This window comes from Melospiza melodia, chromosome 11 (assembly GCF_035770615.1).
Source record: "Melospiza melodia melodia isolate bMelMel2 chromosome 11, bMelMel2.pri, whole genome shotgun sequence".
NCBI classification, from domain to species: Eukaryota; Metazoa; Chordata; class Aves; order Passeriformes; family Passerellidae; genus Melospiza; species Melospiza melodia.
In genome coordinates, this window is record NC_086204.1 from 2,556,378 (window position 1) to 2,569,334 (window position 12,957).

Here is a 12,957-nt window from a genome sequence, read left to right on the forward strand (position 1 = left end):
ACAGGTGCGTTTACTTTCTGCCAAATTCCTTACTCTAAACGCAACACCTGGTGCAAATGGGGTCAGCAGAGGGGTGCTGTGCCCCCCTGTCCCCCTATTTATCCCTTTTGTGACTCATCAGCCACCACAGCCCCAGTTCCCCAGCACGCATCCCACTGACCCTGCCACCTTCGGGTCCCCTCCAGCCTTCGGGTCCCCTCCAGCCGGCCCTGTTGGTGGCCAGGGGCTGGGGGGACAGGCCTGCTGGCACAGCCACCCCTCCAGCACTGCCGGCGTCCCCGCAGGCCCGGGTGCCGTGGGGCTGTGCCTGTGGCCACCATCCCCAGGAGAGGGCACCAGGCGGCCGGGAAAAGCCGCAGATGCGCCGGCACAGGCAGCGATGGCTCGGCCACGCGTGTCCTCAGCACAAACATCCACAGGCGGGGGAGAGGAGCCACCGATGCCCCGGGCGAGCCCGGGCGGTGCCGGCACGGGGAGCGGGGTGCCGGGATGGCAGGTCCCGGTGTGTCCTGCGGGCACCTGGAGCAAGGTCCTAATGGCTAAAGCGGAGAGCGGCGGTGCCAAGGGCTGCGGGGCCGTGTCCCAGCCCACGCCGGCCGCTAGGCTGCCCTGTGGCGGTGCCCGGGTCACGGCTCCCTGCCGAGGGGCCGCTCCGGGATCGCCGCGGATTTCACCAGCCGCTGCCCTTGACCGCATCTCTCACCCCGCGCCGGCCGCCCTGGACTTTCCCCGCTCTGGCGTCACGGATGTTCCCGGCCGTGGCTGCAGGGCAGCACCGGCTCTGTGCGCAGCTCCGGGCTCTACAAAGCGCTGGGCTCTCCCACCCCGGCGGCGCTGCCTGTGGCGAGGACACCCGTCCTGCTCTGGCCGCCTCCTGCCAGCTGGGACAGCTCCGTCACTTGGGCTCTGCTTGGTTTGGCAGCCTCCGGGGCCAGTTTGGTCCAGCAGAGCCCGGGAACGGGCCCACTCCCACTAGGACCCAGGTTCCGCCCACCCCCATCCGTGGAAAGTGCTGGAAGGCAGGGCCAGCCCCTGCACCCCACGGGCAGGATTTGGGGTGTGTGGGCTCCCGGTGCCCGGTGAAGGTCTGGCCGCATCCCCTGCCATCCACACACCCGGTGTCCCGGCCGGCCCCTCCCCATCGTGTCTCAGGGCCAGCACTTCCCCCTGCGAGGTCACAGGACGCGGCCACCTGGCTCTTGTCGCATGGAGGGCGTTTGCTGGGTGGCTCCCGTGCACCCCACGGCATTGGGAGCCACTGGCCAGGGCTGGCCCCTGTCCCCGGTCCCTTATCAGGGCCATTGCTCAACAGCAACGGGGGTGGGCCGGGGCCGCGGCGCTGCCTCCCCTCTGAGCTGTGGGGTCTGGGGAACCCCCATTTCTGGGCGAGCTGGGGAGGGCACGTCTGGGTTCGCCATGGGCTGGGCTGCTCCCTGCCAGCGGCGCCCCCAGCTTTGTGAGGAGCCACCCACGCCACCGTGGCTGCCACTGCCGTCCCCCTGCTGCCTTACCGAGCTGTCATATGCGGGACGGAGAAACTGAGGCAGGGTCGGGACAGGCTGGCCCCTGACCCACGGGGTCGTGGCAGGGCCCCTCCTTCCTTTTCTCTGGGGGGCCCGGCCCAGCCCTGGCCCCGCACCCCTCGCCTCCTCCCTCCCCCCGGGGGCGGGGGGGATGAGGGGGGGACCGGGCGGGCTGGGGCGGGGAGGGGAAGGGAAGGAGGTGGGATTATGGAGACGGGACCCAATGAGCCCGAAAAACGTGACCGCCCGCAGCTCTTTTAGCGCGGCGGAGGGGCGGCAGCAGCCTCTCGGCGGCGTGCGGAGAGAGCCGGCACCCCCGTCCCGTCCCGTCCCGTCCCTGCCGTGCCGCCGCCCCGCTCCGCCATGGCCCTGGGCAAGCTGCAGAAAGTGCTGATCAGCGAGAGCCTGGACCCCTGCTGCCGGGAGATCCTGCAGGCCGGCGGCCTCCGGGTGCAGGAGAAGCCCGGGCTGAGCAAGGAGGAGCTGCTGCGGGAGATCCGGGTGAGGCACGGCTGCACCCACGCGTGGCTGGGTGACTGGGTGGCTGGGTGGGTGGGCACAGCTCAGGCCGGCGGTCCCGGGTGGCAGCGGACCCCTCCGACCGGTCCCCGCCTCCCGTCTGATGCAAGAGCCCGGCCGCTTTGGCACGGCAGGTCCCGGACCCCGGCGGCGGCTGTCCCCGTCCCGTCACCCACCCCGACCCTGGTCCCATTCGCCGTGTCTGTCACCCCTCAGGACTGCGATGGGCTCATCGTCCGCTCGGCCACCAAAGTCACGGCCGAGGTGCTGGAGGCGGCAGAGAGGCTGAAGGTGGTGGGCAGAGCTGGCACCGGCGTGGACAATGTGGACGTGGAGGCAGCCACCAGGAAGGGCGTCCTGGTCATGAAGTAAGAGCAGGAGTGTGGCGACATCCGTGCCCGTGAACCTGGGGAGGCCGGGGAGACTTCAGTAGGGTGCTCTCCCCACCCACGGCACCCCTGGCACCCCCCTGTGTGCCTCCATCCTCACGGGGCACAGATCCCTGTCAGCCCGGGGGACTCACACCCCTCTCCATCCCCAGCACTCCCACCGGGAACAGCCTCAGCGCCGCCGAGCTCACCTGTGGGATGATCCTGTGCCTGGCCAGGTGAGCACAAGGCAGGATGCAGGCAGGTGTGCCCTACAGCCCCCTACCCCACACTGACCACCGCCTCCTTTTTAGGCAGATCCCGCAGGCAGCCGCCTCCATGAAGGAGGGCAAGTGGGACCGTAAGAAGGTAGGAGGCAGTGAAGCACCTCGGGGTGGGGGTGTCCGTGTGGGGTGTGCTCACCCCTCTCCCTGTGCTCCCCAGTACATGGGCATGGAGCTGAACGGGAAGACGCTGGCCGTGCTGGGGCTGGGACGCATCGGCAGGGAGGTGGCCACTCGCATGCAGGCTTTTGGCATGAAGGTGAGGAGATGGGGCAGGGAGGAACGATGGGGAGCATCGACCTTCCTCACCTGGCCAGAGCCACCGTGCCAGGCTGCAAGAGTGAGTGCCTGCTCTGCCTCAGACCATCGGCTACGACCCCATCATCACCCCCGATGTCTCAGCCACCTTTGGTGTGGAGCAGCTGCCGCTGGAGCAGATCTGGCCCCGCTGCGACTTCATCACGGTGCACACGCCGCTGCTGCCCTCCACCACGGGTATGGAGCGGGCACGGGCACAGGGAGCTTCGGGGGGGGCTGGGGCAGCCCCCTTCTGCTCACAGCCCTCTTTCTGCAGGGCTCCTGAACGACAGCACCTTTGCCAAGTGCCGCCGTGGCGTGCAGGTGGTGAACTGTGCCCGCGGTGGCATCGTGGACGAGGGCGCGCTGCTGCGGGCGCTGCAGTCGGGGCAGTGTGGTGGGGCTGCCCTCGATGTCTTCACACAGGTGAGTGGGGCTGTGGGGACGCCCTGAGCTTGGCTCTCTCTCAGCACCACCTCAATTCTGCCCAAAGCAGCCCAGCAAACCCTGTGGGGCTGGGACCAGGAGCAGCCCTCAGCTTCTCTCCTGGCAAAGGAGGCGGGGTAAACACCCCGTGCTCCGAGCTGATGGCAGGATGGAACTGTGTCTGCAGGAGCCCCCCAAGGACCGTGACCTGGTGAACCACCCCAACGTCATCTCCTGCCCACACCTGGGTGCCAGCACACGAGAGGCACAGAGCCGCTGTGGCAAGGAAATCGCCATGCAGATCGTGGACATGGCCACGGGCAAGGGGCTGACCGGCATCGTGAGTGCCCTGCAGCACCTGAGCTCCGTGCCTCAGCTACCCCAGCTGCAACCCATGGGAGCAGTGCTCCATGGGGGACCCCTGGCAGGCTCTCACTGCTCACTCTCTCCTGCAGGTTAATGGGCAGGCTCTCAGCAAGGCTTTTTCACCCCAGACCAAGCCCTGGATTGCCCTGGCCAGGGCCCTGGGCACGGTGCTGTACACAGTGAGCAAGCAAGTGCAGGGCAGCGTGCAGGTCTGCACCCTAGGTGAGCCCAGTGGGCAGGCAGGAGAACAGATGGACAGGAAGGTGGTTAACAGTGGGATTGGAGCCTTGAGTGTGCAGGGATGGATGGGTGGATGGATTGGGTGGGTGGAAGGAGCAGCCCCAGGCTGGCCACTCCACTGCAGGCCTGACCTCTCTGCTGCTGGCTCATGCACACCTTCCTCCCTGCACCCCAGGAACACCCCTGAAGGAGGCTGGGAGCTACCTGACACCTGCTGTGGCTGCGGGCTTGCTGGCTGGAGGGACACAGAAGGAGGTGACCCTGGTGAATGCCACGCTGCTGGCCCAGGAGGCTGGGCTGAAGGTGCGTGGACACCCAGGCTCTGCACCCCAGCCTTCCCCAGCAGGCAGCATGAGCCTGGGGACACCCCACTGTGCTGCTAATGCAGCATTGAGGCTGGCTGTTCCCTGGGGTGCTCCGTGGGACATCCCTCCCCTGCCCCAGCCACACCAGGACCCGGGCACTGAGTGGCCGTGTCTCCCTGGCAGGTCACAGCCACCCACAGCGATGTGGCCCCCGAGCCCGACAGCAGCACGGGTCTGGTGCAGGTGTCCCTGCAGGGCACCCCACAGCAGGTGACAGGGACAGTGCAGGGCAGCACCCCGGCCCTGCGGCAGATCAACGGGGCCACCTTCCAGCTGCCAGCGCCCCTGTCCGGCCCTCTCCTCATCTACAGAGCCAAAGCCTCTGACAGCAGCGCTCTGGCCACGCTGACCGGTGAGTGCCTGTGCCAGCCCTGAGCTGCAGGGACAGCCTGGGCAGCCCCCACAGCCAGCCTGGAGCTGAGCCCCTGCTGCAGCAGATGGTGCCTGGATGGATGGATGGATGGAGGGGTTTGGGCAGGGGGTTGTGTGACGTTGAGCAAAGGACTTGGGCTGGAGGAAGAAATAGCATCATGGGCCTCTGAGCGGGGAGTTGGGGTGAGCAGAGGCTCAGCTCCCTGCTGGGGCAGTGGGGCAGCCTGTGGTCCCTCATTCCTGTTCTCCCCTCCAGGGCTGCTGAGCAAGGCAGGGGCGCAGCTCCTGTCCTACCACAGCTCCAGCACGGTGGCAGGGGAGCAGTGGAGCGTCGTGGGGCTCTCAGCAGCCCTGCCCAGCCTTGGAGAGCTAAAGCCTCGTGTCACAGAAATCTTCCAGCTCCACCTGCCGTAGACCCTGACTGCTGACCAGGACTCTCCCCATGGCTGCAGCATCTGGGCCCTTCCCAGCTGGGGAAGCATTGCACATGGCCATCCCTGAGCCCCACATTGGGTTTGGGGTGGCCCCACGTTCAATAAAGGGTCTAGAAGCAGAGAGCATGTGGTGCCTTGTGCGGTCCTTTGTCCTCAACCCCAAACCCCCTCCCTCCTGCCCCTGCTGCTCCGTGGCCCTGCTGCTGTTTGCTGAAGGGTGCAAAGGTTCCTGTGGTTGCTGAGGTCCTGCCTGGCCGCAGTCCCGTGATGGGACATGGCCCAGAGAGCAGCACTGCAAGGGGCACGAGCCTCCCCGTGAGCCACTGCGTCACCCGCGCCCTCCTGCCCACGGGTTTTACCATGAGGAGGTTTCAGTTTGAGGACATGGTGGGCAAAATGCCATCTTGCCCCCATAAAGTCGCAACTGGGAGGCTGAGGCTCACTCGAGTCCCCCAGACTGTCAGGGCAAACTCCCATGTCTAACAGGGCAGGTGGCCATGGAATAAATCCCGTAACCAGCTGTGATCCACACTGGTGGTTGTTAATTGGGAGGGACTGGGGGTGGGAGGAGACCATTCAAGACCAGGAGCCAGAGCTGGGCTGCTGCCCCCTCCCATCCACACCTTTATTCCCCCGCACTGCCCAGGTGTTTGCAGAAGCCGCTGCCATCTTCAGCAGCTCTGGGACCCGAGCCACTGCTGGCCATTCCCCGCCCATACAAAGGGAACTTTCTCGCACAGACCGGTCCTGGATGCAGGGAATGAACAGGGGAAATGGAGCATCCCCCTCCCCAGGGCTCACCACTCTGGTGATCCCACTCTAGATGGGCTTCCTGGCATATTCACGGCGGTACTTGGAATCCACGCGGGTCAGGTACCACGTTCCGGGGAACAGATCCGCCTGGGAGCCGTGGGGAGCGTGGTCGGCTGCGGGGAGAGGCCAGCGATGCTCAGGGGTGCTGTGGGCTGCCAGCAGGGCAGGCTCACGTCCCCCCCCAGCCCCACTCACCCAAGTGATGGGTTTCCTCCCGCCGCTTCATGATCTCGGCGAAGTCCTGCGGGGCCACGCGCTTGCGGGCGTCCAGGCGAGCGGGCAGGTCGGCCAGGCTGGACACCAGCTTGTCCAGGGGGGAGCCTGGCAAGGGGCACCCCGTGTGTGAGAGGGCAGCACGGACGGCCCCTCGCTGCCCTCCCTCCCCAGCCCCTCTGTCCCCTGGGGCCCACCTGGGGCTGCATCCTGCGAGACACGGAAGGAGAACATGCTGGCCGCCAGCCCCGAGCCGTAGGAGAAGGCGCCGATGCGGGAGCCGGCCAGGTCCCGTGCTGAGCACCTGAAGCGAGAGGTGAGGGGGCTACAGGACATTGGGGCTGAGAGGGAGATCCAGGGCTGTGGGGGCAGTGTAGGGGGCTCACAAAGCAGGCAGGTCCTTGGGGCCACATTTCTGAGAGCGTAGCCCTGGAGTGTGGTGCTGCCAGGGAGCCCCGGGACAAGGCTTTTGTTCCCCTCAGAGCCTGTCTGTTCCCATGACTCCTTTCCCAGGGGGTCACTCATTCTGCTGGGCATGACAACAAGGGTTTTCATCCTCCCAGTGATGACAGAGGGGCTTTAGGCACTGGCCCAGCTCCAACAAGCTGGGAGGAAAAGTCTGGCAGGGAGATGGCCTGGAGCAGGAGGCATCCACACTGGGGGTTGTGTGCAATGAAAGGATCAGGTCCTGTTGAGGCAGGGGGAGATGAGTTCTGCCCCTCTATCCAGAAATGTGCCCTCCCCAAGATGACCTCCTCCCTCTCCCCAAGCCAGCGTTTTGGGGGACTCACTGGGACAGGAGGGAGGCCAGGCAGCCATACATGGATGGTGTGTACATGTTGCCATTGCGGGAAGAGAGGAGCAGGGAGGGCTTGGTCTTCTGGTTGAAGATGTCCTGGCTGGCAGCCTGGAATGCCTTCTCCACCTCCTTGCTGGTGTAGGTGTCCTCCAGCTTCACACCACTGCCCAGAGAGAGACCAGCTGGAACCCCAGAGCAGCACGTGCCTGGCTGGGCTGAGGGATGGGGACACAGCACAGGGACCCACCGGAAGGACTGCAGCCCCTTGTAGAGGCCAGAGGCTGTGTCGGGGTTGGGGCAGGCCAAGAAGTCGTTCAGCAGCAGCCGCCCCACCGACTTCTGCACCAGCTTGCAGAAGGGCGAGTGGAAGATGATGTACTTGAAGTCATCGAGGGTGAAGGGCCTCTGGATGCCAGCTGGGAGGCAACACGGGGCTATCAGTATCCGGGGGGCTGTGCTGGGCACCCCAGGGGCACTGCCACTCACCCTGCTGCCACTGGGTCTGCGCCTTCCGTCGGTACACGGCGTAGCAGCGGTCCAGCGCCCGCAGGTAGCACTGGATGGAGAGCTGCCCGTCCACCACCGGGTACTCAGAGGACAGATTGGGCTTGTAGAAGTCGTAGGCGTGCTCCATGTGGGTTCCACGCAGGCCTGGGGGCACGGGGAGAGCCAGCTGTCAGAGAGCATGAGGAGACCCCAGCCTGGTGGCATTCCAGGGGTGCTGCCTGCCGTGCCAGGCCTGGAACCCAGCAGCCTCCCTGAGTCACTCCATGGTGCCTGCAGGGATGTGGCCAGCCAGCATCCTGGAGTACCCAGCAGGCTCTGGCTGAGCAGCTCTGCCCAGGGCCGGGACAGGGATGCACGGCCCCCAGGGACAGCACCCACCAGCTCAGCACCCCCAGGGCCTCACGGCACCGACCTCTCTCCAGCACCAGCGGGGCGTTGGGTCCCACCAGCATGGCGATGGCGCCGGCACCTCCCGTGGGCCGCGCGTTCCCCGTGGCGTAGACAGCGATGTCCCCGCACACCACCACGGCATAGCGACCTGGGGGGGGACAGAGCGACTGGCAGGGCCACCGGAGGGTGGAAGCCTCCGTCCCATGGCCCTTGTGTGTTCCCATCCTGTGTGTCACACCAAGATGGGTGACGGAGAGCCTGCAGGCGCAGTGGCTCCCTTTGCAGTTGGAGCATCTCTGGGTTTCAGGCCACCTCCTGCCTCCTTCCCCTGTCCCACGGCACCCACCCAGCGCCCACGGCACGGCCCCTGCCTGTACTCACCATCCCAGGCACTGGACTCCACCCAGGCGGCCGCGTTGAAGAGCGAGGCCGTGCCCCCGTAGCAGGCGTTGGTGGTGTCGATGCCCTCCACATCGGTGTTGCCAGAGTCGTGGAAGAGTTGCATGAGGACGGTCTTGACGGCCTTGGATTTGTCGATGACGGTCTCGGTGCCCACCTCCAGGCGGCCGATGGAGTCCCAGGAGAGGCGCCCGCGCTCCACCAGCCGCTGCACCACGGTCAGGCACAGCGAGTTGATGTCCTCGTGGGCAGCACAGAAGCCCATCTGCTTCTGGCCCAGGCCCCGCGTGTACTTGCCGGCCTCCACGCCATCAAACCGCTCCAGCTCCTCCTGATCCACGTACTGGGCAGGGAAGTACACCTCCAGGGCCAGGATGCCCACGTCCTTGGGCCAGGCGCCTGTCCCAGCAGCACTGGAGAGGCTGTGGGACAGAGCGAGTGGCAACAATCCCGTGGCAGCCTTGGGCGCAGAGGGTGGCCCTGCAGAGATGCCACCAGCGAGCAGCTCGGGCCGGGAGCACCCCAGGTCCCTAGTAGCTCCTTGTGCCTGCAGTGCTGCAGGGAGGAGGGAGAGGCTCCCCTTCCCCAGCGAGGTTTAAGGGCTCAGCCAGCTCCCCAGCCCTACCCTGGTTGTGTCTCCAGCCCCCCGATCGATCCGTGTGGGTGCTCACCATGCCCTCTGCCAGGCCGCGGGGTGCTGGCTGCCCCGGGGTGCCCGCTCCGGCCCGGGCAGTGCCCGCCTCGCCCCCCAGCAGCGCGCGGCGCGCCCCACCAAGCGCAGCATCTTCGCCCTGGACGAAGGGACGGCCGGCCGCACAGGTGGACAGCGGGACGGGCCTGGCGGAGTGCTTTTATAAACTGCGTGGGCAGCTCGGCACGGCCCTCCCGGCCTTTATCAGCCTGCCGGACCCTGGCGCTCAAAGGTCGCCGAGCGCCGGCCAACGCAGCAGGGGCAGCGCAGCCTCGGAGGGGGGAGCCTGCGAGATGTCTCCGTCTCGTGTGCCCCGAAACCCGGGGACGCGGAGCGGAGCCGGGGCCGAGCAGCGGCAGGGGCTGTCCCGCGGCCCCGGGTGCCCGGGGGCAGGCCAGCCCGGGTGCCGGTGCCGGCTCGCTGCGGTCACTGCGCGGGCCGGGCAGCGAGCAGAGGGCGGCCGGGCTCTGGGCAGGCACCATCCACGCCTGACACGTGCCGCAGCTCTGGGGGGAGCAAAAACCCCGTGAGCAGGGTGGGGGCAGAGCCATCTTCAAAGCAGCAGAGCAAACAGCCACGTGATGCCCGTGGCCAGATAACAGTGGCACAAAAGGGACCTTTGGTCGCGGTGCTGCTGTCAACATGGCCACGGGGCCGTGGTGCAGGCCCCGGAGCCCTGTGGAGCTGTCTGCACCCGGGGGACCTCCATGCTTGCCCAGCCACCACAGCTCCAGTCCCCACCCGCGTCTGTGTGTCCCAGGTCTCTGTGTCTGCACTCTGGGGACACTCCTGTGCCCCCAGCTGCTCCCCAGGGACGCCCGTGGTGTTGGGCACCCGAGGGCTGGTACGAGCAAAGCCGAGTGCTCAGCCAGGAGAGGGACGGCCCCGCAGCTCCTGGGGGCTCACCCCCGAGCAGCTCTGCCCGCACAAGCCTCTGGAAGCCGGGAAACTCGGGGAGCCGGGGCAGAGCCCGTCTCTCTCTCACGGAGCAGCCCAGAGCTTTGCACCAGCACCAGGCTCACACAGCACTTGCATGCTTCTTTTTTTTATAAGATGTATTTATAGGAGTTTTGGGGAGAGACACGGGGGTGGCACGGGAGGAGCGCCGCCGGCGCGGGGTCCTGGGATGCGCTCATCGCAAGGGGTAGAACTTGCAGATGTAGTGATGCTGCTGGGAGCAGTCGGCGCTGGACCACACGGAGAAGCCTGCGGGAGGAACAGGCAGCGGGATGGCGAGGGCCATGGCGACGGGCAGCCGCTGTACCCGCTGCGGCCCCGCTGCAGGGGATGGGACGGGCAGTGCAGCCCCGCCCGGGCGCTGGGGTGGCTGCGGGGACCGCCACTCACCGCTGTCATGGGTCAGCGCGGCGCAGCTCCCCCCGCGGGCACCGTTCCCGGGCACCTCGCCGGCGGTACCGTAGTCCTCCCCATTTGTCCACTGCCAGGCCTGGCTCTGAGCAGGGCGAGGGGGGTTCAGAGGCACGGCCCTGCCGTCCCCCAGCCCCCCATCAGCCCTGCCGCCCGCACCTCACCTGTTTGCTCTTTTGCAGCCCGATCCAGACGGGCTGCACACGCTGGTGGTAGGAGACGGTTCTGCGCAGCGTGGCTGCCTCGTGGGCGTTCTCCACCCACGCCAGGTGGGCGCCTTTCTGCACGTCCTGGCACCGCCTCTGCAGGGAGAGGTGTCAGTGCCGGGGAGCCTCGGGGACACGGGGGGGTCCCTGTTCCCCTGTGTACCCCGCCGGGCTTACCTCAGCCTCGTCCCAGCTCAGGGGCTCGGAGAAGTATTTGAAGCAGCTCAGGTAGAAGTAGGACCAGCCGTCGGGGCAGTAGCCGATGTACCGGCCCTCTGTTTGGGGAGAGCGGCGGGCAGGGATGAGCGCAGCCGGCGTGGAGAGGAGCGGGGCTCCCCGCTGCCCCCCGAGCCCCGGCACTCACCGAGCGGCCGCAGGAGCCCCGCGCAGCCCAGCAGCAGCAAGGCGAGTCTGGCCGCAGCCGCCATCCTCCGTGCTCCCTGTAAAGGCTCGGCAGGGTCACCACACAGGGTCCCTTAGGGACAGAGGATGCTACCTGTGCTCAGAGAGCGCAAACCCGCCCGCCTGGCCCCTGCGAGCCGCCCGGAGGGCATGGCAGGCTGTGGCTCCCTGTCTGCCCCCCGGCGCGGGGCACTGCCCCATTTCTGCGCCCCAGGCATGGCCGGGAGTCCCCAGCCCACACTGGCAGCGGATTGTCCTGGCCCCGGCAGCTCCAGACTCGGCAGAGACACCCGGGAGAGCCGAACTGCGCTGTGGGGACAAGGGGAGGGCGCTGTGGCGGACACGGGACCCCGAGCAGGCGGCGGCACAGCGGGGGCTGCAGGGTGGCGTTTGCACGCCCTGAGCTCGCAGCGCTGCCCGGGCTGGGGAGGCAAATCGGCCGCATCAGCGCAGCTCCCCTTTATCTGGGCTAATCCCGGGGCACCGGCGCCGATTTGCAGATTCAGCTCCTCTTCCCCTCAAAGAAGCAGCGACAAAAGTCAACGCAGGGCTGAAAAATGCAGCATCACAGCCTGGCCCATGCAGCGAGGGCAGAGCTCGGCTCCCGCGGGAGCGGCCGGGGAGAGGCACCAGCTCCTGTTTGCCCGTGAGCCGGCTCTGAGCATCCCGAGGCCCCAGCTGCCCTGCGAGGCTCCTCTTCCTCACCTGTTGTCCGGAGATGGTGAGGAATAGCGGCTTGCGGCGAGTCACCGGGACGGGAGAGGAGAGGATCTGCCCTTTATAGCCTGGTGCTCACCAGCATCTGTTTGCCCTACTCAGGTGATTCTCACCATAAAAATCTTACTGCTGGCCCCCCTCCGTTCCCCCCACTTTGCTGGAAAATTGCCCAGATCTCCAACCTGTTTGCATTTCACATATCTCCAGAAACAGACAGGAAGAACCTGTCCTAGTTGGTAAATAAATCCCCTGCAATCATCATTAATTGCTCCCGCGATACAGATACAATCTTCCAGCCCCGAGCAGCCTGGCACCTGGCAGGGATGCCCGCTGCGCCAGCCCTGCATCGCCCGAGGGCTGCCGGGGGTGAGCCCCGGGGTGATCCCCGATCCCGGCCAGGGCATCCCCGCCACCAGCGGGACCCTGCCGTGGCTCCGACCCCTGGCACTGCCCCTGTCCCCAGCCAGGGGATGGCACCCGGCCGGGCCCCGCGCCCTGCCCGCCTGTGCCATGCGTCACCCACACACCGCCCTTGTTTGAACTGCCGGGGGATGTTTGCGAGCAGGATGGGAGGCCGGGATGTGGGAACAGCCTGCAGCCGGGGGCTGGCGGTGCCATCAGATAGCGGCGAGGATGCCCAGCCCTCGGGCCCGGCCGTGACGCAAGCCCTCGTCACTGTGTCCCTCCGGGGGGAAGGGGCAGCTCCCCCGGCAGAGCCCCCTGCCCCAGCAGCTCCCTGCAGCCCCAGCATGCCGGCATGGAGCACAGGGACGAGCTCCGGGCCCAGCAGCTGGAGCCCTGCGGCAAGGGCTGGCACAGCCTTCCCCGGCACGGTCCTTGCTCCTCACCCCGGGCTGTTCTCTGCACCTGTGGAGTTCTCCACGGTCCTGCTGCCACCAGGCTACTCTGCAGCGTCACTTTGCTGGCTCCTGATGGAGCAGAGCAGCTTTGAATGATTATCCTGCTGCCAGCTCTGGCCAATGCCCTCTCCCTCCCCAAAATCCTTGGCGGAGGCCGGTGGGAAGGAGGGGAGCAGCCCTGGGGCTCACCAGCATTAGTGTGGCCTGCAGAGGATCCAGGGCTAGCCCTGCTTCCCCCACATGGAAATCTTTGTGTCAGGCCCAAGCCTTGCACAGCCCAGGGACCTGCCACGGGCTCTCCTCTGCAGCAGCATTTGCTGGAACACGCAGTCAGTCGGTGAACGCTGCTACACCCACAGGGAGCTGCTCTGCCGGCGTGCAGGGGCAGGTCTGGCTCC

General features: G+C 67.0%; 3 protein-coding genes across 3 annotated transcripts; 1 reads left to right on the forward strand and 2 right to left on the reverse strand.

Annotated features, from left to right (window-relative positions):
* The first annotated feature begins 1,808 nt into the window (after nucleotides 1-1,808).
* PHGDH (phosphoglycerate dehydrogenase) lies at nucleotides 1,809-5,317 on the forward strand. Its single transcript, XM_063165295.1, has 12 exons — nucleotides 1,809-2,024; nucleotides 2,259-2,410; nucleotides 2,584-2,649; nucleotides 2,725-2,779; nucleotides 2,855-2,953; nucleotides 3,057-3,189; nucleotides 3,269-3,417; nucleotides 3,605-3,757; nucleotides 3,873-4,005; nucleotides 4,199-4,326; nucleotides 4,512-4,740; nucleotides 5,017-5,317. The coding sequence occupies exons 1-12, from the start codon at nucleotides 1,887-1,889 to the stop codon at nucleotides 5,172-5,174; spliced, it is 1,593 nt and encodes a 530-aa protein (XP_063021365.1). The 5' UTR covers nucleotides 1,809-1,886; the 3' UTR covers nucleotides 5,175-5,317.
* A 473-nt stretch (nucleotides 5,318-5,790) lies between these two features.
* HMGCS2 (3-hydroxy-3-methylglutaryl-CoA synthase 2) lies at nucleotides 5,791-9,125 on the reverse strand. Its single transcript, XM_063165296.1, has 9 exons — nucleotides 8,987-9,125; nucleotides 8,298-8,737; nucleotides 7,939-8,064; nucleotides 7,506-7,670; nucleotides 7,267-7,435; nucleotides 7,012-7,182; nucleotides 6,418-6,524; nucleotides 6,203-6,328; nucleotides 5,791-6,120 (listed from the first exon to the last, which is right to left on the reverse strand). Exons 1-9 carry the CDS (start codon nucleotides 9,097-9,099, stop codon nucleotides 6,014-6,016), a joined length of 1,524 nt encoding a protein of 507 aa, XP_063021366.1. The 5' UTR covers nucleotides 9,100-9,125; the 3' UTR covers nucleotides 5,791-6,013.
* An 890-nt stretch (nucleotides 9,126-10,015) lies between these two features.
* REG4 (regenerating family member 4) lies at nucleotides 10,016-11,898 on the reverse strand. Its single transcript, XM_063165146.1, has 6 exons — nucleotides 11,688-11,898; nucleotides 10,945-11,020; nucleotides 10,758-10,855; nucleotides 10,539-10,676; nucleotides 10,354-10,459; nucleotides 10,016-10,212 (listed from the first exon to the last, which is right to left on the reverse strand). Exons 2-6 carry the CDS (start codon nucleotides 11,006-11,008, stop codon nucleotides 10,139-10,141), a joined length of 480 nt encoding a protein of 159 aa, XP_063021216.1. The 5' UTR covers nucleotides 11,009-11,020; nucleotides 11,688-11,898; the 3' UTR covers nucleotides 10,016-10,138.
* Between the last annotated feature and the right edge of the window lie 1,059 nt (nucleotides 11,899-12,957).